The sequence below is a fragment of the Tyto alba genome, unplaced genomic scaffold (assembly GCF_018691265.1).
Source record: "Tyto alba isolate M040663 unplaced genomic scaffold, T.alba_DEE_v4.0 Super-Scaffold_34, whole genome shotgun sequence".
Lineage (NCBI taxonomy): Eukaryota > Metazoa > Chordata > Aves > Strigiformes > Tytonidae > Tyto > Tyto alba.
The window spans coordinates 601,838-629,405 of NW_024881309.1; the positions used below are offsets into that span (position 1 = coordinate 601,838).

At 58.5% G+C, this 27,568-nt stretch overlaps 4 protein-coding genes across 6 annotated transcripts; 2 read left to right on the plus strand and 2 right to left on the minus strand.

Moving 5' to 3' along the window:
- Positions 1 to 138: 138 nt before the first annotated feature.
- IL1B (interleukin 1 beta) lies at positions 139 to 1,758 on the plus strand. Of its 2 annotated transcripts, XM_009975851.3 has the most exons (6): positions 139 to 253; positions 370 to 418; positions 500 to 689; positions 798 to 968; positions 1,078 to 1,223; positions 1,310 to 1,758. In XM_009975851.3, exons 1-6 carry the CDS (start codon positions 213 to 215, stop codon positions 1,520 to 1,522), a joined length of 810 nt encoding a protein of 269 aa, XP_009974153.2. In that variant the 5' UTR covers positions 139 to 212; the 3' UTR covers positions 1,523 to 1,758. The 2 variants fall into 2 exon arrangements, with proteins under 2 accessions (XP_009974153.2, XP_032838412.1); XM_032982521.2 differs by having other exon boundaries at positions 370 to 689.
- Positions 1,759 to 2,919: 1,161 nt separating this feature from the next.
- Positions 2,920 to 10,216, plus strand: CKAP2L (cytoskeleton associated protein 2 like). Its single transcript, XM_042801594.1, has 9 exons — positions 2,920 to 2,994; positions 4,089 to 4,155; positions 5,671 to 5,737; positions 6,030 to 7,165; positions 7,607 to 7,799; positions 8,486 to 8,641; positions 9,174 to 9,237; positions 9,550 to 9,697; positions 9,790 to 10,216. The coding sequence occupies exons 1-9, from the start codon at positions 2,967 to 2,969 to the stop codon at positions 10,031 to 10,033; spliced, it is 2,103 nt and encodes a 700-aa protein (XP_042657528.1). The 5' UTR covers positions 2,920 to 2,966; the 3' UTR covers positions 10,034 to 10,216.
- A 631-nt stretch (positions 10,217 to 10,847) lies between these two features.
- Positions 10,848 to 15,668, minus strand: LOC116959026 (cytosolic purine 5'-nucleotidase-like). Of its 2 annotated transcripts, XM_042801578.1 has the most exons (18): positions 15,558 to 15,668; positions 15,005 to 15,078; positions 14,789 to 14,906; positions 14,600 to 14,695; positions 14,424 to 14,515; positions 14,266 to 14,323; positions 14,069 to 14,162; positions 13,909 to 13,962; positions 13,702 to 13,785; positions 13,540 to 13,581; positions 13,322 to 13,429; positions 13,092 to 13,158; positions 12,844 to 13,014; positions 12,592 to 12,643; positions 12,429 to 12,489; positions 12,134 to 12,310; positions 11,891 to 11,992; positions 10,848 to 11,778 (listed from the first exon to the last, which is right to left on the minus strand). In XM_042801578.1, exons 1-18 carry the CDS (start codon positions 15,644 to 15,646, stop codon positions 11,716 to 11,718), a joined length of 1,602 nt encoding a protein of 533 aa, XP_042657512.1. In that variant the 5' UTR covers positions 15,647 to 15,668; the 3' UTR covers positions 10,848 to 11,715. The 2 variants fall into 2 exon arrangements, with proteins under 2 accessions (XP_042657512.1, XP_042657511.1); XM_042801577.1 differs by having other exon boundaries at positions 10,848 to 11,992.
- A 1,278-nt stretch (positions 15,669 to 16,946) lies between these two features.
- Positions 16,947 to 26,061, minus strand: SLC20A1 (solute carrier family 20 member 1). The gene is made up of 11 exons (XM_042801527.1): positions 25,955 to 26,061; positions 25,284 to 25,798; positions 25,063 to 25,203; positions 24,876 to 24,961; positions 23,202 to 23,298; positions 21,333 to 21,452; positions 19,482 to 19,730; positions 18,852 to 19,401; positions 18,565 to 18,750; positions 18,151 to 18,235; positions 16,947 to 17,676 (listed from the first exon to the last, which is right to left on the minus strand). The coding sequence occupies exons 2-11, from the start codon at positions 25,597 to 25,599 to the stop codon at positions 17,515 to 17,517; spliced, it is 1,992 nt and encodes a 663-aa protein (XP_042657461.1). The 5' UTR covers positions 25,600 to 25,798; positions 25,955 to 26,061; the 3' UTR covers positions 16,947 to 17,514.
- Between the last annotated feature and the right edge of the window lie 1,507 nt (positions 26,062 to 27,568).

Genomic DNA, 27,568 nt, shown 5'->3' on the forward strand with positions numbered 1-27,568 from the left:
CCAGAGGAACTGGGCAAACCCAGGCATTGCGAAAGATGGAAATCCCGCTCTGACATTGCTTCCTTCCACAGGCTCTTGAAAACCCTCTGCACCACCAACCAGACTCAGAGAGCACTCACAAGACACTGCAGGCAGGAGCAGGCAGCCAACTGCCGCAGCACTCTACAGGTACCAACAAGTCTCTGCGCAGGTTTTTCCAATCAGTGGTGGAGATGGCATTTGTCCCCGATTTGGACATGCTGGAGAGCAGAAGGTAAGCGTGGCCATGCCAAAGGGGACGCTGGGGACATGATGCTGCCCATGCTGGGGACATGATGCTGCCCTGGTGCCATGGTGGCTCTGGCTTCACCATCTCCCTTTGCCTTTCAGCCTGAACGAGGAGACATTTTATGACCCTGACTGCCTCTGCCCACAGAAGGTAACACTGGGGTGGTGGGAAAGGGGAGATACCCATGATGAGGAAGCCAGGATCTTACCCCACATCCCCTTTCCTCCCCAGAAACCCCGCCTGGACACAGAGGTGATGCCACCCAGGGTGGGCATCCGGGTGACAGTGACCAAGGGACACCCTGCCAGGAGCTTTCGCCGGGCCGCCGTCCTTGTGGTGGCCATGACCAAGCTTCTGAAGCAGCCAACGTACAAGGACTTTGCTGACAGTGACCTTGGGGGCTTCCTGGATGATATTTTCGGTATGGGGGTGTTGTGTTGGGGCTGTCACCCCAGCCGGAGGATGCTCTTGGGGGATGCGATTGGACCTGGGAGCATCAGCATCCCCCTGACCATCTTGCTCCCCACAGAGCCTGTCTCCTTCCAGTGGATTGAGGGCAGCTATGCCAGGGCACCCATCTTCCGCTACACCCGCTCCCAGTCCTTTGACATTCTTGACATCGACCACAAGTGCTTTGTGCTGGAGTCACCCACCCAGCTGGTGGCCCTGCACCTGCAAGGACCTGCCACTGGGCGAAAAGGTGAGGGGACACGGTCCCAACCCAATGTCCCCATTCCCAACCCCAGGACCACCCAGGAGCCAGCCCACAGCTCCGGGATCAGCTGTTAACCTATCCCTTCTCTCTGCAGTAAAGCTCAACATCGCTCTGTACCGTCCCAAGTCATCGCAGGGCGGCCCAGGGACCGGGCGGGTGCCAGTGGCATTGGGCATCAAGGGCTTCCAACTCTACATGTCATGCGTGATGAGTGGCACTGAGCCTGTGCTGCAGCTGGAGGTGAGTGGGGAATCTGCTGGCTCCATCCCCCATGGGGCTGGAGGCTCTATCCCACCCTGAACGCCGTTTTGCCCCCCTGGTTGTAGGAAGCCGACATCAGGAGGGACATTGAGAGCGTGGAGCTGACCCGCTTCATCTTCTACCGCTTGGACAGCCCGGCCGAGGGGACCACCCGCTTCGAGTCAGCCGCCTTTCCTGGCTGGTTCATCTGCACCTCCCTGCAGCCCCGCCAGCCCGTCGGGATCACCAACCAGCCCGACCAGGTCAACATCGCCACCTACGAGCTGAGCGGGCGCTGAGGAGCTCCCGCACCCAACCCAACCCAACCCAACTGGCAGTTGCTGGTTTTCAGGTTGTATGTACCGAGTACAAACTCCTCAGCTGGGATCCCTGTTTGCTCCATCTATTTCATGTGAAATAGCAGCTCTGGGCCCTGTGGGCCCGAGTCATCCCAGTTTATACTTATTTATTGTGTCTATCCCTTGCTTTTAATTTATGTATATTTTATTGGAAATATTGTAGTTTTGTTATTGAGAATGGAAGTATTTGTTGCTGATGGAAGTAAAGGGTTTCCCAGTATGGTGTTGCTCAGCTCGTTGATCTTAGAGGGGTTAAAGGATGTGGGGGTGGTTTATGGAAGGGAAAATCCTGCTGTTTCAGCTGCTTTTGGGGGTGTAAAGCCTAAGGGGTGGAGGGTGGCTCCACAGCCCTGTGACCACCCCACGCCCAAGGGACCACCCCAGGCCTGGGAACCATGCTGGGGGCGAGGCTGGGGCGGGCATCCCATGGGTGGGGGTGACCCACAGCCCCCAGAAGCCCCTCAGGCACTGCCACCCCCCACTGAGGCACAGCGCGGTGGGCTGTAGCATGGCATGACATGTCATGGCCCGGCACGGTATGACATGGCATAGTGCGCTGTTGTGTGGCGTGGTGTGACACCATCTGGCGTGCCATCGCATAGCATGGTATGGCGTGGCATTGTATGGCATAATATGTTGTGGCACAGCCTGCCGTGGCATGGCATCACATAGCACGCTGCGGCTGGTGTGGTGCGGCATGAGATGGCGTGTCAGGTCATGCCAGGACATGGCACAGCATGGTGCGGTGTGGCATTGCATGACGTGGCATGGCAGGGCATGGCATGGCATAGTCTGGCGTGGTGTGACACGGTCTGGCATGGCGTGGTGTGGCGTGGCATTGCATGGCATGGCGTGGCGTGGCATGGTCTGGCATGGTGTGACATGGTCTGGCATGACATGGCGTGGCATGGCATGGTGTGGCATTGCATCACGTGACATGGCATGGCATGGTGTGGTGTGGCATTGCATGTCAAGGTGTGTCATGCCACGCCACGCCTTTGCCACGCCGCGCCCTCCCACACCCACCGACCCCCTCCCCCGCTGATTGACGGAAATTGGGTCTAATTGACGGAGAAGCCGCTGTACTCCCCGCCCCGCCCCCTTCCTGGACACGCTCCCTTCCTGACCACGCCCCACTCCTGGTCACGCCCCATTATTGGCCACGCCCCCATGGAGGACGCCGTGGGGGGGGGACGGACTCATTGTCACCGCCCCCACGCCCGCCTCTAGCCAATCACGACTCTCCTCGCCCGCCAGCCCCCCTCGGAGCCGACAGTTTCGCGCTCTCCATTGGTCGGTTTGAAGAAGGCGGTGGCCAATGAGCGCGGCGCGACGGCTGGTAGCGGCGGGTGAGCCGTTGGCCGCGCTGTGGCGAGCAGCCGTCATGGAGCGGGCAGGGGCGGCCGTGCAGGGTGAGGGGCGCGGGGGGACGCGAGTGGAGATCTGTGGGGCGGGAGGTGGCGGGGAACAGGGGCCTCTGTGGGGCGGGGATATGGGAGACCCTCTGGGGTGGGGACACCCCACAGGGTGTGGGTTGTGAGTGATCTGTGGGGATAGGAACACGCGTGAGTGCCCGTGGAAAGGGGGGAGGGGGGGATGCTGGGGGAGATCCGAGATGGATTTGGGTGGGCTTGGGGTGGAGGGGTGAGGACAGACGGGGTAGCTGCTGGGCCTTTGAGAGGAGCATTTAGGCGGAGTGGCGGGGGTGAGGGTGTTGTGTGTGTTGTGTCCCCAAAAGGGTGTGCAGGGGGGTACCCACAAAACGGGTGGGTTAACGGGGTTTGGGAAGACAGGCAGTGTGGAGGGGCTGGGAGTGTCCCGTGGGGTGCTGGGAAGACTGGGGGCACCTAAGGGTGCTGCTCCGCTCTTGGGGCCCTGTGTAAGCCTTGTGGTGTAGTGTCAAGGGAAGGGGTGGCCCGGGGGGGAGGGGGACTGGGGTCCCCTCAGAGCCCTGGGCATGTCGGCTGTCAGATGAGGGTGGGATAGCTGTAGGGACAGGGGCAAGGCCCTGAGGACAGGGCAGTGCTGGACTCCAGCCAGGCCAGGCTGTCCTGCCATGAGACGCTCCCGTACCCCAGCCAAACTAGGGCTGTCAGAGGGATCCCCTGTCCCCCACGTTTAGATGCTCCTCGCTTTTCCCACCCGCCTGCGTTAGCAGAGGGCTTGGCCATGGCAGGGCACAGGCTTATGGGATCATAGCTGAAGCAGGGTCAGCAGCAGCATCTCCCCTTTCCTTCTGCAAATTGACTAAGACCCACACAACTGAGGTTTTGAGTGGCATCACGCTGTGAGCATCAGGCAGCTCATATGCCGATGAGCCCCTGGGCAATATCACATTCATGGAAATACTCTGGGAATTCCTGGGAACAGCGTTACCAGGCTTGGGCAGGGAGCTTAGGAGGCCTGTACGGTCGTGCTGTGAATGTAAAAGAAATCCATTCTTGTTGGCATTCCAAATACCAAGGTTGTGGCGCGTGCACTGCATTTTCCTACCATCTCTTTTCAGGAGAGCAGAGAAGATGGCTCCAGGAGTACCTAGCAGCCAAAGAAAAGCTGAAATGCCCAACTGCAAGGTAAGTCAGGAGGATGTTGGAGTTGGACTTGATGATCTGTAAAAGTCCCTTCCAACAACCCAAATCACTCAGTGATTCTCTGAGGCAAAGCTGACTTCCTGGCTTGGCAGTGTCTGCCTTTTCTCTGCAGCGATTCACTAGCGTACAGAATTGCCTCCTGCTGATGTCCCACTGTGAAGGCAGCAACTGGGGGTGGCTCTGCCCCCGCAGCACCCCAGCAGCACTCTGTAGAGTTACTGGCAGCAGAAGCAAAGGGGTTGAGCGTCGACATTTCCTGCTGGTTGATATTATTTCTTCTGGGTATTTTATGAGACTCCGTTAAACTTTCTCATCTCAGCTCCTGGGTCTGGCAGAACAGGCCCTTATTGCCCATAACAGCTTTCTAACTGGGTCTTGAAGAAAGGGTGGTTCAAGTCTCACTGCTGCTTTTTAATGGCAGCTTTCAGTGGCCTTCTGGGATAGGTTAATATTACAAAGGGGCATTTGCAGTGCATTTAAATGGAAATAGATATGACTCCTTGTTAAATGGATTACCTGGTTCTGGGACCCCTTCACTGCCTTGCTCAGTCCCTCTGGAGCCAGGCTGTGTGCAGGTACACAGCTTGCAGGCTCCAGATAGTGAGGCACCTTTCTGCAAAGATTTAATTGAAACTGCTCATGTGCTTGACAAACCTGAACACTTGAAAGACTCCCCATTGCAGTGAGTATTTCTCATGATGCAAAGGAAGCCATAAAACATCTCCATGGGGAGAAGATAAAGGGAAGCAGGATCAGAGACCAGAAATAGCCAACCAGTCTCTGGTGTCAGGCTCGGGAAAACACCACTAATACAATAGAAATGAGGAGAGAAGATTCATGATCTTTCTTTATGGCAGAGTACACCACTTTTGTAGAACAGAGGACAATACCCTAACTCTCTGGACTCTTTCACTGCAGGAAACTATCTGCACAGGCATTAATCTTCCGTAACGGCTGAGCTGCTAGCTCCAGAGCTGAGGGCTGGGAGAACCCTGCAGCTGGTTGCTGTCAGAGGGCTGCAACTGAGGGAGAGGAGGACAGGATGGGGGAGAGCCGACAGCCAGGGCTGGAGCACTCCAAGACACCACTGTGACCTGCAGCATGGCAGCAGCCAGCTCGGCTGCACCTCAGCTGTCTGCAGCACAGGGGGCAAGTCGGGATGCCAGCCAGGGGCAGCAGTGTCAGGAGCCTTCAGACCTATTGTGGTCTGCCTGCCAGGGCCCCCTGCCTGCTGGAACCATTTTGGTTACTTTTGGTGGTGGTGGAAGCCAGAAGTTTTGTGATGACCCCGGATGCCAATGTTTTGTGTTGCTTTTTTGTTCCATGCAAAAAAAAAAAAAATAAAAAAAAAATTATGTGATACTTTCTTGATAGCTTTTTGGTTTCCGAAAGCTTCTCATAAGCTCCTGTAACTGAGACACCCAGCAGTGTTTTAGATATTTAACCTTTTCTGCAACATCTGTTAAATAACCTGATATACTATTTGACTTCCTACAGACCCTTTTTAAAGGACCAAACAAATCACCTGAATCCACCTTTAGAACCAGTTTCTAAACTAGATCATGTAAGTAGAAATCTTTTGAGTCTAGTTTTGTATTCCACTATTTGTATTTCTGTCTGACAGAACAGGATACCCAAATCAGGATATCTTCTTTTCAGAAGAACTTAGTGTGGGAGACTCATCCTCTGCCCATGCATTGCTGGGTGTTGTGTTACTGTTCTGTTGACAACGGCTTTGTCACCGCGGGCCTTCTCATGGATGTCTCCTGGGCTAGCAGGGCTGGGGCAGGAGCGAGCTGTCAAGGGGTGACCAAGCTGAGCTCTTCGCGGGGCTGAGGTTTGCTTTGCCTCTCCAGGTTGACAGGAACAAGAAGGATGTTCTCAGAAACATGGCGAAGGGCACTCAGAGGGATGGCAAGCTTGGTGCCAAATCCACACAGCACACTGGCCACACTGCTCAGCAGAAGTCTTCAAACACATCCCAGAGAGCAGCGGTGGTGCATCCAGAGCAGCAGAGAAAGAGCACAAAGCTTCCTATGGGACTCGTGCCAAGCATGAGCCGCTCTACACAGACCAGGGGGAGGCTTCCAACTTCAAACTCTGGTCGCCTAAAGCCAGAAATGAACAAGAAGCCTGTACAGGAGACTGTTACTGCTGCAGCACCTCAGACTGGAAGTGACCACCCACCTCCTGGGGTACTTCGCTCCCTAAATGAGGGCCTGCAGGACAAGCTAGTCTGCAACAAGGCGACCGTCCGAGCACAAGCCTCTGCACAGCCTGTGCTGAACAGAGTTTTTCGGTCTGATGGAAACAATTTCGGGAACAAGAGAGTCTTGGCTCACAGGCAAAGCTCAGCCACGATGACAAGAATGGTCATGGGCTCAAAGGACAGAATTAATAGCTGCCAGGCTAAGGAAGAGCTGATTCAGGATAAATTCAAAAAAACCCTTCCAGGTTCAAGGAGCACATTTCAAAAACCAAGAATCAAAACTCAGCCATTGCAGCCCCCTCCATTAGTTACTGCTTCTACTAATTTGCTACATAAAAAAACAGAGGCAAACCAGGAAAAGACTAATATGGCAAGACAACCCAGAGGAAAGCCACCTGGCATACTTCCAGTGGGAAGTCTTAAGGACCACAGTAGATCCCCTCAAATTAAAAGATCTCCCATAAAGCCTCTGGCTTCCAGCAGGCCACAGGGGGCCACAGTCCTGAAATCCAGCCTGAAACCACATAGCACCATGCAATGGCAAAGGCCTGTGGCTAAAGGGGAGGCAGATAGGAAGGATGTGAAGGTAGCGTCTGCCAGACACACAGCAGCATCCCGGGTGACAGTCCCCCCAAACCAGCCTCACAGCACACACAGCTCCAAAACTCAAGCAACCGAGAGCAATTTTACAAGTAGGAGAGATAGGCTTAAACCAGAGCTGTCAAAGGCAAGCGGGGTACAGGCTAGGCGTGTTCCCAAGACCCCATCAGCTGCAGACCGTAAGTAAGTAGCAACTTCGGCTGACTCAGTCCTTGCCTCCAGGGGACAGTAGAGTTTAAAGTGTTCAACTGGGTGAACCAGCACCAAACTGCTGAAAACAGAGTCCAGAGTCCCCTTATCAGTGAATGCCTCTTTGGAGGTTGACACCCCAGAAGAGAGGAGGGTGGGGGTGAGATTTGGTGGTACCTTGGGTTCCTCACCCGCCGAATCAGCCCACAGGAAGAGAGCATGCAGCCGCTCTCCTGTTTTATCTTCAAGGCACACTTAAACTTGAGGGGGTTTTCCTTTCCCAGCTTAGCACTTGGACACATTTTTAGAATAGATATAATGGTTCTTCCTGAGCAGCAGAAGTTGCCTAGAGGGAAATTACAAGGGAAAACAGTATCCTGGCAAGTGCTGGTGGTCTACTGGGGTGGTAACAGTGATCCCTTGGTCCTTTGACAGGAAACAGCTGGAGGAGTGGCTGGCATCTAAAGGCAAGACATACAAGCGGCCACCTATGATTCTGCTTCAGAAGCCGTCAGTGAAGGTGTCCTGGAGAAATGTCAAGGAGAAAGAGAAGGAAGAGAAACCAGAGCAGCTTTGCCTGGAGAAGATCAAAAGCATATTAACTGAATGCCTGAAGTTCGTTGAGGAGGTGGGAATGGGAAAGGAGCTGCTTGAACAGGCTGCTCTTCTGCTGGAGTATCCCAGGAGATGAGGGCCATGTCCCCCCTAGCAGCACAGAGGGGTTTGGAACAAACATTCTTGCTCGCTTGGCTGCAGTTGCCAGAGGGGTAACATCATGTGTAGGGAAAGCAGAAGTCCTCATGGAGTTACAGATAGGCCAGAGGCATGCAGTGAGATGTGCGAAGGGGGAAAATGGAGCAATACCCAGTCACTGGGCTTGCATGTGTCATTGCTGGTGTCCTGGTACCTGGCAGTGCAGTCTGCAGCAGGAACTGCTGTGGCAGCAACTCAGGCTGATTGAGCCAGCTTGAGGTACATCCCTGATGGACCTCAGAGCTGCTGTGAAGTATCACCCCTGAGAGTGCTGACCGTGAGCCCTACTCCAGGGCTTAGTGATTCTGTTAGTGCCAGCCCTGAGGAGTCTATCCCTCAACATCCCTCTGAGATATTAGACTCATTTTACAAAAGGGAAAATAGAGGCAGGAAAGCTGTTATCTGTCCACAGTCATGTTCAAGACTTGCCAAACCAGACTCTCCAGACCCTTCTTTTCCTAGAGAGCGCTAGGAGATTGGTTTTGCACTGACAGCTCCCCCAGTGCACACCTCTGGTCCTTGCAGCTGACACCTTTCTCTGGGACATTGCCTTTCTTGTAGGGTGTCCAGGCAGAGGAGCTCTCTGAAATGTTGTCCCACGTGCCCCAGGCAGAGAAATTTGCCAAGTTCTGGATTTGCAAAGCGAAACTGCTCGCCCGGAGCGGCCCTTTTGATGTAATAGGACTGTACAAAGCAGCAGTCTGCGCTGGTGCTGTGGTGAGTGAGATGTACTTCTCTTCTGTAGCTCCCTGTGCTCCCTGCCTCTGCGCCAGCCAGTTTTCTCAAGATCTAGGGATCAGATTTGGGGATGAGTTTAGCAGCACTAGTCACTGGTAAAAAAAGCCCTTTAGAGCTGCTGGTTGCATTTTGTCACACAGAAACACCTTTGTTTTTAATCAGCCAGGCAGGCAGTGCTGGGCAGGCATGAACGGGGTCGGGGATGAGCAGGGAGGACACACACCCCACGCCCTGTCGGAGCTGTATCTGGGAGCTGTGGGATGGCAGCTATGTGCTGGTCTAGGCAGCATAACTGCAGCATCTGGTGGGATTTACTCAGGCAGGGTAGACGCCTGCCCAGCCGTGCCCATGTGCTGACAGATCTCACTTGGAGAAGGGAAATTCTGCAGTCTTTTGTCACTGTCTTCAGCACAGGGTGTCAGCGATGCAGCAAAAATTCCTACTCAGTTGTAACTTCAGTCTCCCTTCCTGAGTCAGACCTGCCTTGACTTGCATTCTGCTTTTCCTCCAGCCGCTCCAGGAGCTCAGAGAAGTTGTGCTTGATATTTTGAAGGCTGCAGACCAAACATCAGAAGGTAACATGCGTGTGAGGGTGAGCCAGAAGCTTGGGCAGGCTGGGGTTCCCTGCTGCTCCAAGCAGGGAAGCAGCATGGTTTGCAGTCTGTCCCAGCACCCCATGTCTCTGTTGACTTTGATGGAGACAGTGTTCTGACAGTCAAGAATCCTGATCTCAGAAATGAGGCAAGATTCCTTTGCCAGGGCTGGGCATGGTCCAGCATGCCTCTTGTAACTCGCCCATGTCTGCAGTGATGCAGCGTTATAAGCCCTCCCCAGCTGCCACACTCTGCCCTTTCTGCAACCACACTGCCCTTTTCCTCTCCTGCCAGGGGAAAAAGCTGCTCAGCCCATTCCTTTGGAGCCTACAACACCTTACTCAAGTGAGAGGCAGCACATGGTAGCGACTCCATGCCTGACAGGGAGGTCCCTGACCAGCCTGCCTGCCTCAATCAAGTTGCAAGTTACATCTGCATACAGGTAAGGCTGAGCTGCCTGCTCCTAGGAGCAAGCACCCTCTGTGCCAGCCCTCCTCTGTGGGATTTACTGAAATACTCTTGTCTTCTCCACAGAGGAAAGGAGTTGCTGGAACACCCAGAGATTAAATTCCTAACGCCAGTGCGGCGCTCACTGCGGATAGAGCGGGCTGGGAGCTGCTACCCAGAGATGCTGAAGGACCATGACCCTGTGGTGTCATCCCTCAGTGAAGCCCTGGATGCTGAAGACCAGGCTCAGTTTTTCTTCCGGAAAAACAAGGCTTTGCCAGAGGTGGCAGAGCTGGAGGGGTTGAGTGTGTATTCCCCAGAGTGCTGCTGAGGGATTCCCAGCGAGGTGCAGGCTGCTTGCTCCCCTGTGCTGCCTTGCACACACTCCACTGACTTTTCAAGTTACCTCTTGTGTAAATATGCAGGGGTGGCACCTAATAAGCCAGTTTCAAATATATAAGCAGTGTTTTAAATGTATAAAACCTTGCAATAAAGGTACAGTGTGGCCTAGTGAGTAGTGTGCAAGGAGCAGGTCTGGAGACGTGGGCTGTGTCCCCTGGGACTGCCCTTGGCTCCTCTGCTGTGACTCATTCCCTCGTTTTCCTCCTTTGTGATGAGGTCAGTCACACTGCAATGCTCCAGCCACCCTCCACTGTTTTGGAAGCAACATCCCAAGGGATTTGCTCCAGCACTGCGTTGTGTCCTACAGCATCCAGATGGTCCCTACCAAGAGGCACGTGCAGACCCTGTGTGTGCAGCACCAGCTATGCCAGACTGGCGAGAGGCTGGGGGAGCTGGGGCTCCTGTGGGACCACAGCAGCTTCCGAGTGAGCTGCTTCAGCCTCCAAGAGGGATGCAGCAGGCCAGGTTCCGTGATCCCTGGGCATGGCTGGGGGTCTGGGACAGGCTGGCGGGGACAGCCCCCTGCTTGGGGCAGCAGCCTCCCCTCCCTCAAGGGCCGCCCAGAGCAAGCAGCAGCACGAGGAGCTGGGGCTTGGCATGGTTTCCGTGCTGTGAGGAGGAAGGCAGGGTGGCTGCTACAAAGGGTGGAGGGGAGCCACATCGTCACCTTCCCATCCTCAGCAAGCAGCAGTCCTATCCTTGTCCTGCCCTTCTGCCTTCTCCCAACACAGCCACCACAGGAGTTGGCTCAGCAACTTTATTGAGAAACCTTGATGCTGGAAGAAGTCTTAAGAGCAGTATCTGGAAGTCCTGGCACAGATCTGGCTCTGGTCCGGGGAGCGTGGCCGGCCCAACCCTTCACCCAGGATGCAGGACAGCGCTGCTGGTGGTGGGGTGTCTTGGGGGCTGTGCGGGGGCGTGCACTTGTCCCAGCTGCTGTCTGAGGATTTGGGAATTGCTCTTTGCCCCCACCTCCCAGGCTCAGTGGCAAAGCAGTTTTCCTTTAAAATAGCCAATATCATGTCTCTGCGGTGCCAGGAGTTTGAGTATCTTTTATAAATAGAAAAGGGTAGAAAACAGCAGGTAAAAGCAGTTCCCAGGGAGCGGGAGTTGCCTCCAGAGCCCTCCTATGCTTGAGCAACATCCACCCACCTCCACCCAGAGCAGGGTCCCAGCACCGTGGTGCCTGGGGCCAGACACCAGAGCTGCTGGGACCATCGACCCGCACAAACTAGGATTCCAGCAGTAACCCTGCACAGCAGAGCTGCCAGCCCTGCCCAGCATTGGGTGGCTCCAAGCTGGAATCGAGCTGGTTGGGAGTAGCAGCTGATGCTGGCTGGGGGGGCCGTGAGTGAAGGTGGGGGCACAGGCTCCCTGTAGGCTCTGGGGGACCTTTCTCCCGGCTCCTGGCACGGGCAGGAGAAGGGCACCACTGGACTGGGGCGAGGCGTGACACGGGGCAGGGCCACCAGCCATCCTGTGGCCACTGGAAGGGGTGGCTGGCCGCAGGTGGCTTCGGCCTGGCTGTCAGCGCAAGTGGTCTGGGGCCACCGAATGCCCTCCTGGGGGTTGGCACCTGCCAGCTCAGCAGCCGTTGGTGCCGGGGTGGGCTCAGGCTTCTCCATCATCATCCTCCTCCTCCTCCCCGCTGGAATCCTGGGGCACCCCAGCAACCTGAGATGGAGGTGGGGGGCTCAGTGGGCACAGGACCCCATCAGCATCAGCGTACTGGTGCTGGGACTCTCGTGCCCATGGCCACCAGGTGCTTCTGTCCCCAGTCACGCACCTGCGGGCCAGGGTGGCCGTGCTGGGCCAGCCAGGGTGCCAGGGCTGTGCCTGCCTCCCCAGCATCCAGGCGGCTGTGCTCCACTGTTGACTCGTGTGCCATCTGTGGCAGGGAGAGGGCTTGCAGAGGGGCCAGCACCGACCAGCCAAGGGGTGGAATACTCACCAAATACCTCCATCAGCCCCAGATCCACGGAGGGAAATTGAGGCATGGTGGGTGGGGGGGAGGCCAGGAGCTGCCTACCAGGACAGGGGGTGCTCGGAAGAGGTAGCTGAAGGGGTAGTAGAGGAAGTTGATGAAGGAGGCAGCATAGAGGTCCGCGTAGCGCATCAGCTGATTAGCGAAGAGTGTCTGGCGTGAGCCGCAGCGGAAGAGGCTGCCCATCTTTCCGTAGCACATGTCCATCTCATGCGTGACTTTCTGCGGGTGCAGCAGCATGGTCAGGGCACCCAACAGCCCCCCCTGGAGTGCCCCCCCCCTCCCCCCCATGGCAGGAGTGATCTGTGTGGGTCGGCTGGGATGGCACCCCAGGCATCACCTGGATCTGACGCTTGATGGAGCTGATGTCCGGGCGCTCGCTGCTGCCGCTGTCCAAGTGCCTGGAGTGTGAGAGACCCGGACGAGGGCTCACCTGGAGGGTCCCCCACAGGTGCCCGCACCCCCCCTATCCCCCCCTTCCTGCCTGCCCCGTGCCAACTCACTGGTACAGATCTGCCAGGAAGAGGTCCAAGCTCCGCAGCTCCTCAAACAGCTCTGCAAGTGCAACAGAGCCAGCTCAGTGCGGGCAACATCCCCCACTGCCCAGCATGACCAGCACAGGGCGTTGCAGCACATCCCACTGGGGCCAGTTTTGACGTCGAGGGGGGTCAGAGGCGCCAGACCACCTCTCCTGGCTGGGCTCAGCCGTGTCCCTGGCCAGGCAGGATCCGTGTGCCTGACCAGGCGCTGCTCACCGCTCTTCTCTGTCCAGACCTGCAGCTCACGGGCCAGCTCGGGCACCACCAGGAAGGTGCGCCAGCCCTGCCGCTTCTTGGATTTAAGGATGTCCCCGAAGATGTGGTCCCCCATGTAGAGGATGTCTTTGCCCTTCACGCCCAGCAGGTCGCACACCACGTCCGAGGAGCCTGCGACAGCCAGACATCGGGGGTGATGGCGTGGGCACGTCCCCTGTGCTGCCCCCGGAGCCCAGCCGGGCACTTACCCCCGGAGTAGACGGCACAGTGCTGGAGCGGGCCTGTGTACGTCCCGATGCGCAGCTTCCCTGTGTCCTACAGGACAAGACGACCCCCGAGACGGTGTGGGGGACACACACACCGTTAACCGTGCCCACTCAGTTCCCTCTCAACGGCAAATCCACTCTGCTGCGCCCACAGGAGCCCCCGCAGTGCCCAGCACACCGACCAGCCCTGCGGCAGTGGACGGGGTCCCCACCGTGTTGACTTGGCGCAGGACGGTGCCCTCGGCGAAGAAGAGCGGCTTGCGGGTGTCCACCACGATGAGGTCAAAATAGGATCGCCAGGGGCGCGGCGTGGTCTCGGCCTGATGGGGTTTGGCGGGGGGGGGGGGGGGGGTGTGGGGGTGTGGTCAGTGAGGGGCTGCTGATGGCACCCTGTACCCCCCCACCCGGCCCACACCAAGGACAGGCTCACCTTGTCCCCATTGCTGAAGTCAAACAGGTAGGACATGATGGCCTGCAAGGACACCCGGTGTCTCCATCACTATTCCCCAGTATGGCAGCCCCCTGCCTCTGCTTTGCCCACCCCCGCACCCCCCCCAGGGCAAGCTGGAGGCAACAGACACCCCCTACTCACGTCAGTGTAGTTGTAGTCGCTGTTGGTGGCCAGAAAGACCTTGCCCACCTCCTTCATCCGGCTCAGCAGAAGCGGCACACGGGGCTGGTGAGGAGCAAGTCAGCGTGGGGAGGGCTGGGAGGGGGGGGCCATGGGGACCCAGTGGCCAAGGGAGCAGGATGGGGAAGGCGGGGGGGGGGTGGTCCATGGGGTTCCACAGACACTCACATCCTTCACCACGTATTTCTCCAGGTTCTCCAGTGTCTTCTCCTTCAGGCAGCCCTGCAGAGGGGATGGATGGGGCTGGCCAAAACCCCCCCTGGGGTGGGGGCACCCTCAGCATCCATCCCCCGCCCCCCCCCAGCCCCCTCCTGCCCACTGCACCCACCGAGAGGTGGACGTGGTCCATGGCCTCGCGCACATCCTGGAACATGCTGCGGAAGGACATGAAGAGGTTCCCGTGCTTGTAGCCTGTGTCGCAGCTGTAAGGGTCGGGAAAAGGAGGTGTGAAGGGGGTGAAGACCCCCCCCCCCTTCCACCCCAGAGCCACCAGGTCCAAGCCCCCACCCACCATCTCCCTCTTACTTGACATATCTGGAGCAGTTGGTGAAGAAGTCCACGAGACAGGCATAGAGGTGGGCCTCTGCCGGAGAGGGGGGTTTGAGAGGGGATTGGGGGGGGGCGGGCAGCATCCCATGACGGTGAGGGGCAGCATGTTGTGGGGGGGAGGGGCAGGATCTCACCTGTGAGGTTGAAGAGGGTGTTGAGAATGTGGAAGCGCTTCATGTCATCCCGTTGAATGAACTTGTTGGGGTAATAGTGGAGGATTTCGGCCCTGGGGAGGGAGCATGGAGCTGCACCCCACGCCGAGGGACCCCTGCCCTCCAAGCCCCTGGGGCTGGGTGGGTCCCGGACTCACCCCTTGAGGAAGCGGAAGCCATGGGCGCAGACCAGCAGGTTCCCATGGGAGTCCACCTTCAGCAGGTTCCCATAGAGGGCATCGAAAACCAGCCCCCTGCGCCACACGCCCTGTCAGCGGGTGGGGGGGAGGGTCCCACCAACACCCTCCCCCTGTGCCCCTTCCCCCCCCCCCAAAAAAAAAACTCACCGGGTGGGGAAGGTGGAATCATACTTGTAGGCAAGGATCTCGTGGGGGTACCCAATGGAGACGAGGTGCTCCAGCAGCAGGGCAAAGGCCAGCTCCTCATAGTCAGGGGACTTGTACACTGCGGGGGGGGCAGAGGGGTGGCGTAGGCAGGGGCTGCGGGGGGGTCCCCCCACCCCTGACCTTGCCTCAGTCCCCCCACCACCCCAGAAAACGCACTGGCCAAGGTGTAGTCCATGTCGAAGCCGAAACACTTGATCTTCTCTAGCGCCAGACTCCGGTTGACGAAGATCCTGGGGGCAACCGGGGTGGGGGGGTTACGTGGTGGGGGTGTCTGGGGCTAAGGGGTGGCACAGAGGAGGGGATGGGGACCTGTCCCCTCGTCCTCTGTCCCTGGCCACGGGCCTGGGGGGAGGGCTGTGCGCCCGCCCTGGCCCAGGGGCACCACAAAGAGTTATTGGAGCAGAAAAATGGGCTTTTGAGCTGGAAATGGAGCCGGGAGGGGGGGGCAAGGCAGTGAGGGGGGGGGGGGACGGTTTTGGCCTATCCCCCTCAGTGTGTCTACATGGGGGGGTTACCCCAGAGCCTCTGCCCCCCCCCCCCAAGAGTCCTCCCTCGTACCTGCACCCCTGAGCTCCTTTCCCCAGGACCTGTCCCCCTCAAAGTAACCCCCCCATACCTGCTCCCCCCAAACCCTTTAATCGCAGCTCCAAGGCCTGCTGCCCCTTCCCCGCTCCCCGCAGTCCCGCTGCCCCCCCCCCCCCGGCCCCACCGGTGCTGGCAGTCCCTCCGCAGCGCCCGTGGGTCGCCCTGTCCCGGGCCCGGAGCCGCCGCCGGGCCCCGCTCCCCCTCGCTGCCCATCGCCGCCGCCTCCGGCCGCCGCCTCCGGCCGCCGCCGCTTTAACGGGGCCCCGCGGGACCGCCCCGCCCCGGCCCGGCCCCCCCCCCCCCCCGCCCCGGGCCAGCAGCCGGGACGGGACCGGAGGCACCCCGTGGTGGTACCCGCCCCCCAAAACGGGGCGGTGGTGCCCCCCCCCCCCCCCACGGGGCACTGCCCCCCCCCTCCGCAAAACAGGGCAATGCGCCCCCAAACGGGGCACTGCCCCCCCCCCCCAAAAAAAAAAAACCGTGCACCCCCAAAAGGGGCTCTCCCCCACCCCCCGGGCAGTGCCGCCCCCCCCCAGCCCGCGGGGCCCGAGCCGCCCCTCCCGGGGGACGCGCCCTCCCACGGCCCCGGCCCCGACCGCGCCAGGAGCGCCCACGGGCGCCCGGCCCGGAGCCCCTGGGGCCGGTGTTTGCCCAGCGGGGCCGCGGGGACCGACCGGCGGGCGAATCATTAACCGGGGTCAAGGACAGGCCCCGCCGCCGCTCCGGGGGGTGCCCCGGCCCCCCGGAGAGGGGCTGGGGGAACGAGGCACCGAGGGTTCCAGCTCTAGGGGCCACCCCCAGCACTTCACACCGGAGGGACAGGGACTGAAGGGTGCACCCACATCCCCTGGGTCCCAGTAGGAAATGCCCCCCCCCCCTCTTTCCCGGGAGGGGGTCACAGCCCCATGTAGCACATCCCAAACCCTATGGGTCCCTTCATCCCCATCCCTCCACCCCCAGGCAGGGATCAGCACCCCATCCCCCTTGGAAACCCGGGGATCCAGGCTGGCCCCCCACCCACCCAGGCCCGTCCTGGGTCCCACTGCAATCAGCCACAGCTCTTGCGACACCCCAGTGCTGACTCACTGACGTGGGTCCCTGTGCCTGGCCTTGACCAGAGCTGGGCCCCCCCCCCCAGGACAGGAGGGAACAGCACTGGGGCACCCCAGGGATGGGGACACGGAGGGGACAGCAGGAACAGCTCCTTCCTCAGGGCTGGGGGACAAGAGGGGCCGGTAACTGGATCACAACTGCTCCCCAGGTTTGGGGCCCCAATAGCACCCCCCCCCCCTTCCCCCCCAGGGCTATTTACAGCCAGTCCCATGACACAGGGGGGGACACACGTGGGGCTGTTATCATGCACCCCAGGCCCAGCACCCTCCCAGGGCGTGGGTCAAAGGAAGGGGTGGCCAACGCCACGAGGCAGCACGTGACAAGGGACAGCACCCAGGACCATCTCCGCACCCCCCCACACACACCCCCCCCCCCCCCAAGATCACTGGCAGCGCTGGCATACGAAGGAAACCTTTATTGAGTCTGAGGTAGCAGCAGTGGGGGGGGCTGGGGGGCTGCCCCCCAGGGACCCCCAAAGCAGGATGGTTGGGCAGCATCTGATGTCCACACCACTACAGCAATGGAGGCAAAGCTGAACACAGCACAGCCCGCAATGGGGGAATGCCCCCCCCATGGCCCCCGAGCCCTCCCGGGAGGGGCAAGGACCAGCCCCAGTCCTTACTCAAGGAGTAATCACTGCCAAGGATCTTAACTAAGTCATTAAAAATAAAAGTGGCCTCCCATAACTGCTAATCTAAAGCTACAGCGCAGCAGGGGAGTCACCCCAGGGGCAGGTACAGCCTCAGCACTACACCCCCTCTAGTAACTTAGCGCCAAGACATTTATATTAAAAAAAAAAAACAAAAAAACAAAAAACATATATATATATACTTCAGTGACAACACTACACAGAACTGAGGAAGCCCCAGAGATGATGGCAGCCCCCATCCCGCGGTGGGACGAGCCTCCCCAGCTCCTGGAGGGGAGGGGGCAGCAGGGAAGCAGGAGCAGCTCAAGCCCCGGTGCCCTCACACCTTCAGGATGGCATACTTGAAGACAGCCATGATGGCAGCGCTGATGAGACCCGAGATGGGGACAGTGACGAACCAGGCCATGAAGATGTTGCGGAAGAGGCGCCAGTCCACTGCCTTCCGGGAACGCAGCCAGCCCACCGACACTACAGAGCCCACCTGCCCAAGGAGCCGGGGCACGGCTCAGCACCACAGCAGGACAGGGCACCCACCAGTACCCACCACCCCCCAAGCCCTCCCCCGGGAAAGCCTCAGCTGCGGGGCCAAGGGTCTTGCTCCAACCCCTGGGGACCCAGCAGACCCCCAGCAAAGAGGAGGGTGAGGAGCTGCCACCCCAGAGCGGTGACTGGGGACAGGGCCCTGCAGCACCTGGGTTCCCACAGCCACCTGGCAGAGCCCAAAGGGGTTTTGTTCTTCAATCACCTCCTCAAGCGCCCCCCTCTCCCTTCCCAGGGACTCCCCCCAGCCCTGGGCAGCCGCTGCCACCCTGCACTGAGGTGCAAGTTGCAGAGCTGGGACCCACCGAAGGCCAACCAGCAGCCTGGTTTGGGGACCCCCCTGCCCAGCTCAGCCTTATCAGCACCAGGATTCGGGGGAAGCCAGCACCACCCCCCTCCTGCCACCCCCATCTACCTTGCAGTGGGTTGTGCTGATGGGGAGGCCAACATTGGAGGCGATCACCACCGTCAGGGCAGATGCCAGCTCAATGCTGAAGCCGCTGCAGAGACAGAAAATGCATGAGAACCCAAGCACTGGACCTCCTGCACTGCCCAGCACATCAGGCTGGCTCAGTCTAAACCATACCTAGGGCTGCTCTCCCCAGGCAGACCCTGCACAGCAGGGTCATCTCTTCAGCTTGGCTCTCCAGACCCAGACTGACACCCTCCCCAAGCCAAAGGGATGCAGGGACATTTTATGTGGCCACACACATCCCAGCTCCACCACCCAAGCAATGAAACCCTTAAGGAGAGCATGGAGAAGGCTCCAAGAGCAGGATGCAGCTCCAGGACTGCCTGAAGTCTCCCCCTGCCCCAAGGCAGACCTTACCTCGACGGTGTGATGGGAGTCAGGTCCTTCCCCATCGTCTGGATGACTCTCCTTCCCCAGACCCACAAGCCGATGCAAATTCCCACACCTCCATAAAGCAGCAGCCAGATGGGAGTCGCCACCTTGGTAGCCACATCACCCGTCTGATAGACCAGGTAGAGCGCAACCAGGGGCCCTATGGCATTGCTGGAAGAGAAAGGAGAGCTGGACTAGAGAGCAAGAGGCTCTGGGCAAGACGGGCACCAGCCCCAGCGAGCAACTCCACCGCTTCTGTTGACCCAACTGACCTGACATCATTGCCACCGTGAGCAAAAGAGCCAAAGCAGGCGGTGAGGATCTGCAGGAACTGGAAGAGGAGGGACACCTCGGGTTTGTCCTGGTCATGCCACTCTTCCAGGGAGCTGCTGCTGCCCTTGCGGTTGCTGACACCCATCTCCACCTGGGCCGTGTTCAGATCCACATCAGCAGCAGGGTGGGCATCCGCCACCGCATTGCAGTAGCTGGTGTAGCTGTCCATGCGGACCCTCTTCTTGGTGTCCGCCACAGGCCAGGTCAGCTTCTCCATCTCCTCCCCTTCCTTGGCCCGGAGGGAGTCCAGCGGCATGCCGCAGATGGCCATGGTGTAGGAGGTGTAGCTGTTGTTGCGCCGCAGGGGCTTGTCCCCCGAGTCCCCCATGCAGTCCCCCATCTTGGCCAGGTGCAGTTTATGCAGCAGCTCCTTGTAGAGGCCAGAGTCCTTGTGCACGGTGTGGTACTGGTACTGCCCACTGGAGCTCATCTGGTGGCCCATGGCCTGGTTGAACTGGACGAGGTTGCCATTGGGCAGCCTCATGGCTCCTTCCAAGAGAGACAGCAGGGGTTTAGCATCCAGGGTACCTAGGGTGGGGGGGGAAGACCCCAGCACTCCTGTCACTCACCACTGTCAATGCTGGTTTCCTTCAGGTCAAGGCTGGGGAGCCTCTCCTGCTCCAGGGCCTCCTCCAGGTCCCCCAGGTTGAAGGAGACTGTCCTCTCCTCCACTGCTGCCCGGTGGGGCACAGCCGACCCCACATCAGCAACAGGGCTCTTGGCATCGCCCAGGGGCACCTTGGGCGCCTCATTGTCCTCCTTGGGGCTGATGTTCTTCTCCATCAAGGGGCTTTCAGAAGGACTGGATTTGATCTCTCCTGCAAAGGGAGGAAGCTGCCATCAAACCCCTTCCCACCACCACACCCAACACAACGAGCAAGCCCACACCCCTCATCACTCAGATTTATGACAGCTAAATAACATTTACAGCTTCCCCCTCCCACTCCCCAACCTGAACTTTGGAAATGGCTGGACAGTCGTACCTTGTCCCAGGCACAACAGCCAAACCATCACAAGCCAGCTCATCTTCTATTTTTAGACCCCACCCACCCACAAAGGGTGTGGTGAGCACCATTATGGGGCTTTTATGTCCGTTCTTCCTACGGCAGAGGTTCCTCTTTGAGCCATGTTTGTCCCATCCCCATGCCCAGCACCGGTGGGATGCTCTGGAACTGCTTTGGGGTGGTTCCAACCCCAGAAGCTAATGAGAAGGTCAGAAGAGCCCAGCTACTCTGCCAGCCCATCAGCTCCAGCCTGCCAGGAGGACTTGTATGCCTGGGCTCCTCTCCAGCTCCCACTGGTGGGTGACAAACCCAAACAGGAGCTGGTCTCCACCTCCCGAGGGCAGCCTGGTTTCCTGTCCCACTGGAAAAGCCAAGCCAGTGGCATCAATCCCTGGAAGCTGAGGCTGTTACTCCCCCTCTACTGGGAAAAGCATGTTTTCTTCAGGTGAAAACATGAGGTCACCTCCTTCAGACAACAACAAAAACCACCTACTTGTCACAAACATGACCATTTCCCAGACAGCTTGCTCACTGCAAGGGCCAGGCTGTGGCAACCAACCCCTCACCCTGACATCAAGGTCCCGCAGAGCACATCTCCCCCTGCATCACCACCTCCTCCCAGCAAAGCTCTTCAGCAGGCAGCCTGCCTTGCAGGCAGGAGTTAAGCCAAAGCTTGAACAGCTGGAAGAATGTCAAGCGCAGCCATAAAGCTGTTAGTCACACCCCAATTACACCAGTCTGACAAGGACACTGGTTATCCCCTCATCTCCAGTTCCTTTAAGTGTCCCAGACTGCACACAAAATTCATATGCAAGACCACACGCAACTCCAGGAGAGCTGCCTGTACTTTTCAGGAGGCAGAGCTCAGAACTGCTCTTTTGGATGCCTTTCAATAGAGATTTTTTTTTTTTTTTTTTTTTTTTTTTTGCTACAGGGAAAGGATTTCATCAGCTTACAAAGCTTTAAACTTGTCATCTGCATCTGCCAGGCCAAAGATTGATCAGCAGGTATGCAGAGGATTAAAGGTTACACACTGGTTAACAGACAGGTCTCCTGCCTTCTCCTCTATTAAACAGTGAAATCAGGCTGTTTAGTATTGCCTGCTGTCCTGGGCAGTTCAAGATCACTCTGCTCAGAAATCAGCTGCCAGATACTGCTCAGCAGCACAGTGACTACTTCAAGGGGTATTTTGGGGTTCCAGTGAGCAGCTTTCTGATGCTGCTGCAGGTTAGTAGCACGCAGGGTCCAGCTCAATGAGATGTGCCCCAGTGACTCAGAGCAGCTTAAGTGATAACTGAGGCTGAGGATCCCTGCTAATAACAGCCCTGCAGCTAATGAGATCTCCCGCAGGGAAAATAAGTTGGTTAGTTCAAGCGTGCCCTTCCCCGAAGGATTGCAAAGAGAGGCACTACTTACGTTCGATTTTCTTCTTCATTCTTGGACATACAAAGAACCAGACGACGAGAGCACACACAACAGCACTCCCCGCCGAAATTAGGAGGATACCCCACAGAGGAAGTTTGTCAAAGCCCAGCACTAGGAAATAAAACAACGGATCTTTCAAAACCTCTGGGCAAAAGCCTCCTCAATGTATGACTTCGCTCCTCCCGGCACAGAGACTCCATCACCTGCAACATCCCTGAGCTAATTTGCCTGCCAGGGAGAAATGCCATCAGAAAGCCACCACTGACCGCACCGAAACCAAGACCTTAACCCACACAGAAGCCTCCCCACCCCCCCCGGGGTACAACCTCCCCCATCAAAAGCTAATCTTTCACATGTGCAGACACTTTCCCCTCCCTCCTGCAGCCAAACCCGATCAGGGACCCATGTGTATCCTGAGCAAGGACAGGAGGCTCCTCACAGCCCTTGTCTCCTCACTTGCTGCAATGTCAAAGAAAAAAAAAAAAAAAAAAAAAACCAAACACAAACCACCCAGCATGGCTGCTGCAGCGACAGCGCTGCTTCCCACAGCTGGGGAGAGGACACACAGGACCCAGGCTGCTCCCACCAGAAAGCCCCATATCTCCATTAATGCCTCCAGCTGCTGGGGGAAGATGGTTCTCCTGCTCCAAAAGTCCCTAGGAACTTGAGCTCAAGCTTCCAGGCACCTGAGGTGTTACATGACCTAGTTAAAAGCATTCCCACACGCAGTGTGACTTTTCAGAGGTTTTGCATTATACAGCCTGCTGCAGCCCCTGATCGGAGTATCAGGTGCTTGCAACTGCCCAACTCCTGCATTTTCTGCTGCAGGCAGTAACTTATTGCTCCTAATGCACCACCAGCAACATCACACCTACTTTATTCACACATTTGGCTACTTGCTTATGCCAAGCCTGGCTTGCATAGGGTACAAACCCTGCGCCGGAGTGGCACACAGTTCGCCCAGCCCTCCTGCAGCTGAGGACTCAGGATAAACATGAACCCACCTCAGGGGTGTCAAGTGATAGCATCTTGGAGCAGCATCGCAGCTGCTTTGCAGCCCCTGTGCCCCCAGCAGCACCACAGCAACCCTGCCTCCTCCCCCAGGCTGGAAAGCCAAGGAAAAAAGAAGCTGACATCCCTCCAAAAATTTTTCCAGCCACTGTTTACAGAGAAAACTCTGCAGAGTGAGCATCAGCTGCCCTTCACCCCACCTCCAACAACTCCTCCACAACAGGAAAACCATCCTCAGACCAAAACCAGCTCATGCCAAGTCACCCCAGCACACTGAGGTTACAGAGCCTCCAGCTCCACAAAGCCACTGTTTGCTGCCAAGCCCTCTCCTAGTCCTGCCTGCGACCTGTCCCCATACACAACAGCCAAACAAGCATTTCAATTTGGCTTTTCAAAGTGAAGTACAGACTCCTCTTCTCAGTACAGGTGCCAGCTCTTCTTGCCAGGGATAGTTTATTCGTAGGGACAAGATGAATCAGGAGGCACAGCCTCCATCCCTGCTCCTAGCCTTGCTACCAGCAGCCCGAGGAGCCTCTTCAGTGGCAGCTGGGTACCTGAGTTTTAGCACAGGTGAGAGAAGGGAAGGGGAAGTCATATTATCTGCCAGTCCTGTGAAGTCTAAGGAGAAAGGTCTGGAGGGGTTTAGTTTGAGCAGGTCTCTTTGGTTGGGCAACTATCTAGCCCAGAACTCAGCGCACGCTAGCCTGCAGCCTTCTGTAACCGGCACAGGCCAGCCGCCTTCTAGGAGATTTCAGCCCTGTAAAGCAAAAAAGGGGTAAATCGTGCATTTAATGGAGGTTTTGTAAAGAATTTTAAAACTAAGGTTTAAGTATTCTGATGCCTACTTACAAGGTGCACCGGTATACATGATTGAGAAGAGGTTGATCCCCACAGTACAGGCATAGAAGATGGGCAAAGCTCGCAAGCCATTGGGAACAGGATCTGCCTGCAAAACAAGTATCAGAGCTGCAGAAAGACAGACCCCGAGAGCTGTGCAGCAGCTGATGAGCAGCCAAGCAACAGCCCCTTCCCAAAAGGAGGTTTGTGCCTTCGGTCAACTACTGAGCAACTCCAATACCATGCTCCCACAAGCTCTACCAAAAGCCAGAGCTCCTGACAGCTTTTAGAGGATAACCCACAGGGCTGCCACCATCAGACCCCTGCAGCAGCCTGGGGCAGAGAAGGTGGCAGAACACCGCGGGTCCCACGAGGCTCCCCAGGGACCCTGGGTAGGAGTGTCCCAAGGCTGGCACATCTCATCTGCACCCACAGCCAGGGGCTGCCTGGCTCTTTAACCCCTCCTGAGGCTCCCCAGTCCGCAGACCTCCACAGCCTCCAGCTGCACGTATGCTTTCTTTCAAATCCCCAGGTACTTTCACACAAAACCATTTGTCAGACAAAGCTTTCACCTCTTTCCAGCTGACTTGGAGGAAATAAAAAAAAATGTCCATTACTCACAAAGCAGCTTATTTGACCACATACCTGCACAGAGAGGCCCTCACCCAAGCAGCAGGAGCACTTAATCTCCACTGCTGCCCAGCAATCGGGGTCTAGCATCGGTACAAACACACTGAGCCTCACCAAATGCCGAGCAGGACGGAGCAACCAGACTATTCAGCACCAGAATGAAGCAGGACAGGGCCAGCCCAGCTTTGAAAGGCCAGTTATGCAAGGTTACTCTGACAGCAGTGACGTCGGATTGTTTTAAAGGGCTGCCAGGTAGAAACTAGCAGTGATAAAATCTTAACATCTCTTGAACAAGAAATAGTTAGAGCTAAGACCTGTAATAGTTTAAGTTAACCTCAAATCTGCGAAAAAAATGCTAAAGTTTTGCTGTACAGCTGGCTGGATACCCCTGCTCTGGGCTGGCAGCATCTGTGCTCCAGGGTCATCATCAGATCTGGAAGATGAAGTCTAAAGCTGACAGCTCCATTTCAAGCACCTTTGGGTGCTCAATCCCTCTTCCTGAGCTTTCAGACACTGCCAACAGTGGGAGCACATCCCTGGAGCCAGCCTGGACAGCCCTCACTGTCCGTGGGGCCCCAGATGGGAGGAAAGCACAGTTTCCACAGCACCAGGGACAATTCTGGCCCTCCTTTTTAAGCAAAAGAGCCATCACTGTTGGTCACTGCCTTCATCTGCAGCCTGACACAAGAGGAGGTCCAGCCTTGCACCAGGACTTAGAAAAAACCTAACAAACAGCTCTGATGTTATCAATTCTGGGCTACTTCACCACTTGGAAACTGCAGTGGTTTCTGCTGAGGCCAGGCAGGACATTCCTGACCCAGATGTTTTAGAGGAGATAAACTGATGCCTCCTCACTTCCCAGGCTCCACTCTGTGAAGCAGCTACAAGGAGCCATTTTCCCACCCATTCAGCTCCTCCTGAAGGGCTCACCCAAGTGTCAACACAAAGATGGATGTGCCCAGAGAAGCTCTGGTGCACATAAACCAACCAACCAGTCCAACAGGCAGACAAGGGAGCACCCAGGAGCTGTCAGAAAATGGGGTGGGCAACCCTTACCTTACGGAGGATGAACCTCTGGACAAGGAAGAACAGGATAGCAGACATAATGCCAGAGAGGAGAGGTGAGATGAACCAGGACAACACTAGGAGAGACAAGTCATGATCAGCATCCCAGTGCTGGAAGGGGAAGCCCAGGGGGCACATGGAGGCCACAGACAGAGGTGACCGTGAGAGCTGGCCTTACCAATCTTTAGCAGCTCGGACCACTTAACACCTTCTTGCCCTTGGGCCACCAGTGAAAAGCCAATGGTTGCTCCAACGATGCAGTGGGTACCAGAAATGGGGAGCTTCAAGAACGAAGCCACTAGCTGCCACACAGCAGATCCTGGAAGAGAAGGAAAAGCCTGGTAAGAAAGCCACCGCTGGGGCACAGTGCCCCCCCATTTTGACCTTCCCATTCCTCACCAAACATGGCACTGATCGAACCCGCCATCAGCAGCTGCTGCGTGGAGTTGTACATCTCCACATCGATCAACCCCTTCCGGATGGTCTCGCTGACTTTGGCTCCCAGGAGGACAGAGCCCACCGTCTCGAAGACGCTGGCCAAGATGCAGGCTTGCCGGAGGGTCACCACCCCCGAGCCCACTGCCGTGCCGAAGGAGTTGGCCACATCGTTGGCACCAACAGAGAAGGCCAAGACGAAGGCGATGATGAAGCCCAGGACCAGCATCCAGAGGAAGCCCGCCATGGGGGCGGATGGCACCGCGGAGGTCGGGTCCATGGTTTGGGTGGGTGGGTGGGGGGGGATGGGGTGAGCAGGGGCAGGTGTTAATAAATTAGGTATAAAATTAAATAGGGGTGGGGGGGGAGCGGGCGGGGTGGTCGCTATAGAGCGTGGGGGGGCTCCGCCGTCCTACGGCCCCGCCGGCCGCGGGGACTGGGGGCCGGGTGCTGCGCCATGGCCTGAGCTGCTCCTCATCCTGCGGGAGAAACCGGGCTCAGCGAGGCGGGGGGGGGGGTGTGATACCGGATAACGGCCCTTCCCGCGCACCGGTAACGGCCGCTCCCGCGCTCCCCCCGCCCTCTGCCGCCGCCATGTGCCCGCCCCGCCCCCGCCGCCCCAGGCGGCCGCTCACCGGCAGGGCAGGGCCCGGCCGGCCCCGGCCAGACCCGCTCGGCTCCGCTCCGTCCCGCTCCGCCCCCGCCGCGGCCGCCCGCCGCGCTTAAACCACCTCCCTCCGCCCCACGTGACCTCCGCTCCTCCCCCCCCCCCCTGACGCACGGCACCGCCCGCGGCGCCCATTGGCCCTCTCGCCGCCGGGGCGGGGTGGGGCCGCGCCGCCATTGGCCAGCAGCGCCCAGCAGAGCCCGGGCCGCGCCGCGCCCCCGCGCGGGCAGCGCGCCCCGGCACCACGTGCGCGCTCAGTGGCGCCGCGGGCGGAGCGGAGCGGCCGGGCCGGGCCGGGCCGGGCCGGACTGGACTGGACTGGGCTGGGCTCGGCCACACTGGGATGGACTGGGCTGAGCTGGACTAGGCTTGGCCGGGCTGGGCTCAGCTCAGCTCACTTCAGCTCAGCTCCACTGGGCTGGGCTGGGCTGAACTGGCCTGGGCTCTGCTCGCTTCAGCTCTGCTCGGCTCTGCCGGGCTGGACTGAGCTCAGCTCGGCTCGGCTCTGCTGGGCTGGACTGGGCTTGGCTCAGCATGGCTCGGCTCGGCCCGGTCTGACACAGGCTCAGGCTCAGCTCTGGCATGGCCTGGCCCAGCGCAGCCACAGGCTGACTCGACTCTGGCACAGCCTGGCACAGCCCAGCACGGATGTGGGCTCGACTGGGCTCTGGCACGGCCTGGCACGGGTGTGGGCACAGCTCTGGCACAGTCTAGCATGGATATGGGATGGGCTTGGCTCTGACACTGTCTCCTTTGGGTCCATGTGGATCTGGCCCACATCTGCCACGGCCTAGCACGGCTCTGAGCTCAGCCCCAGCATGGCCCTGGCTCAGCTCTGGACTGGGTTGCACTGGACCCAGCTCTGGACCAGCCCACACCAGGCACAGCACCAGTACTGCACTGGGTCAGGGGGGCGCTGAGCCACAGACCACCAGGCTGGCACCATGCTGCAGCTCGGGGCTGCTCCAGGCTCTCGACTGGTGTCACACACACACTTTGTGCCGGCACTGGGTGGTGCCAGCACCCAGCAGCAGCACCCAGCCTGGGGGGCACCCACCTCACCCCAGCACTAGTGCAGCCCCGGCTCCCCCCCATGGCAAAGGCCCTGTGCGGGGACCAAAACTGGTTCCCCACAGCCCCTATCACAGCCAGGCAAGCGTGGCCTGGGGGGATCCCGCTGGGTGCCGGCAGCTTTGTGGGTCCCCCCCCAGCCTGGGTAGCACAGCCGGGGGTGGGGGGCACCCCTGCACACTGCTGGTGCACACACACCCCCCACCCCCCGGGACATGTGTGCACGCACAGCCCCCACGTGCGCACGCACATGCCGGGTGCACATGTGTGCCCCTGGGGGGGGGGGGGGGGCGGGTCGGGTACCGCTGCCCCTTCCTGCCTCGGGGTGACCGTTGCCCAGCAGGAACTGTGGCTCAGCGGGCAGAGCCGCAGCGTCCCAGCCCCAGGGCAGCGGGTCACCCCAGCACGGCAAGCTGGGCTGCCTGGATGAGGGGGGCTGTGCCTGGGCATGGGTCAGCAGCTCGGTGCCAGCTGGGGCTGGTCCGCCGTGGGCCATCGCGTTGCAGGGCCA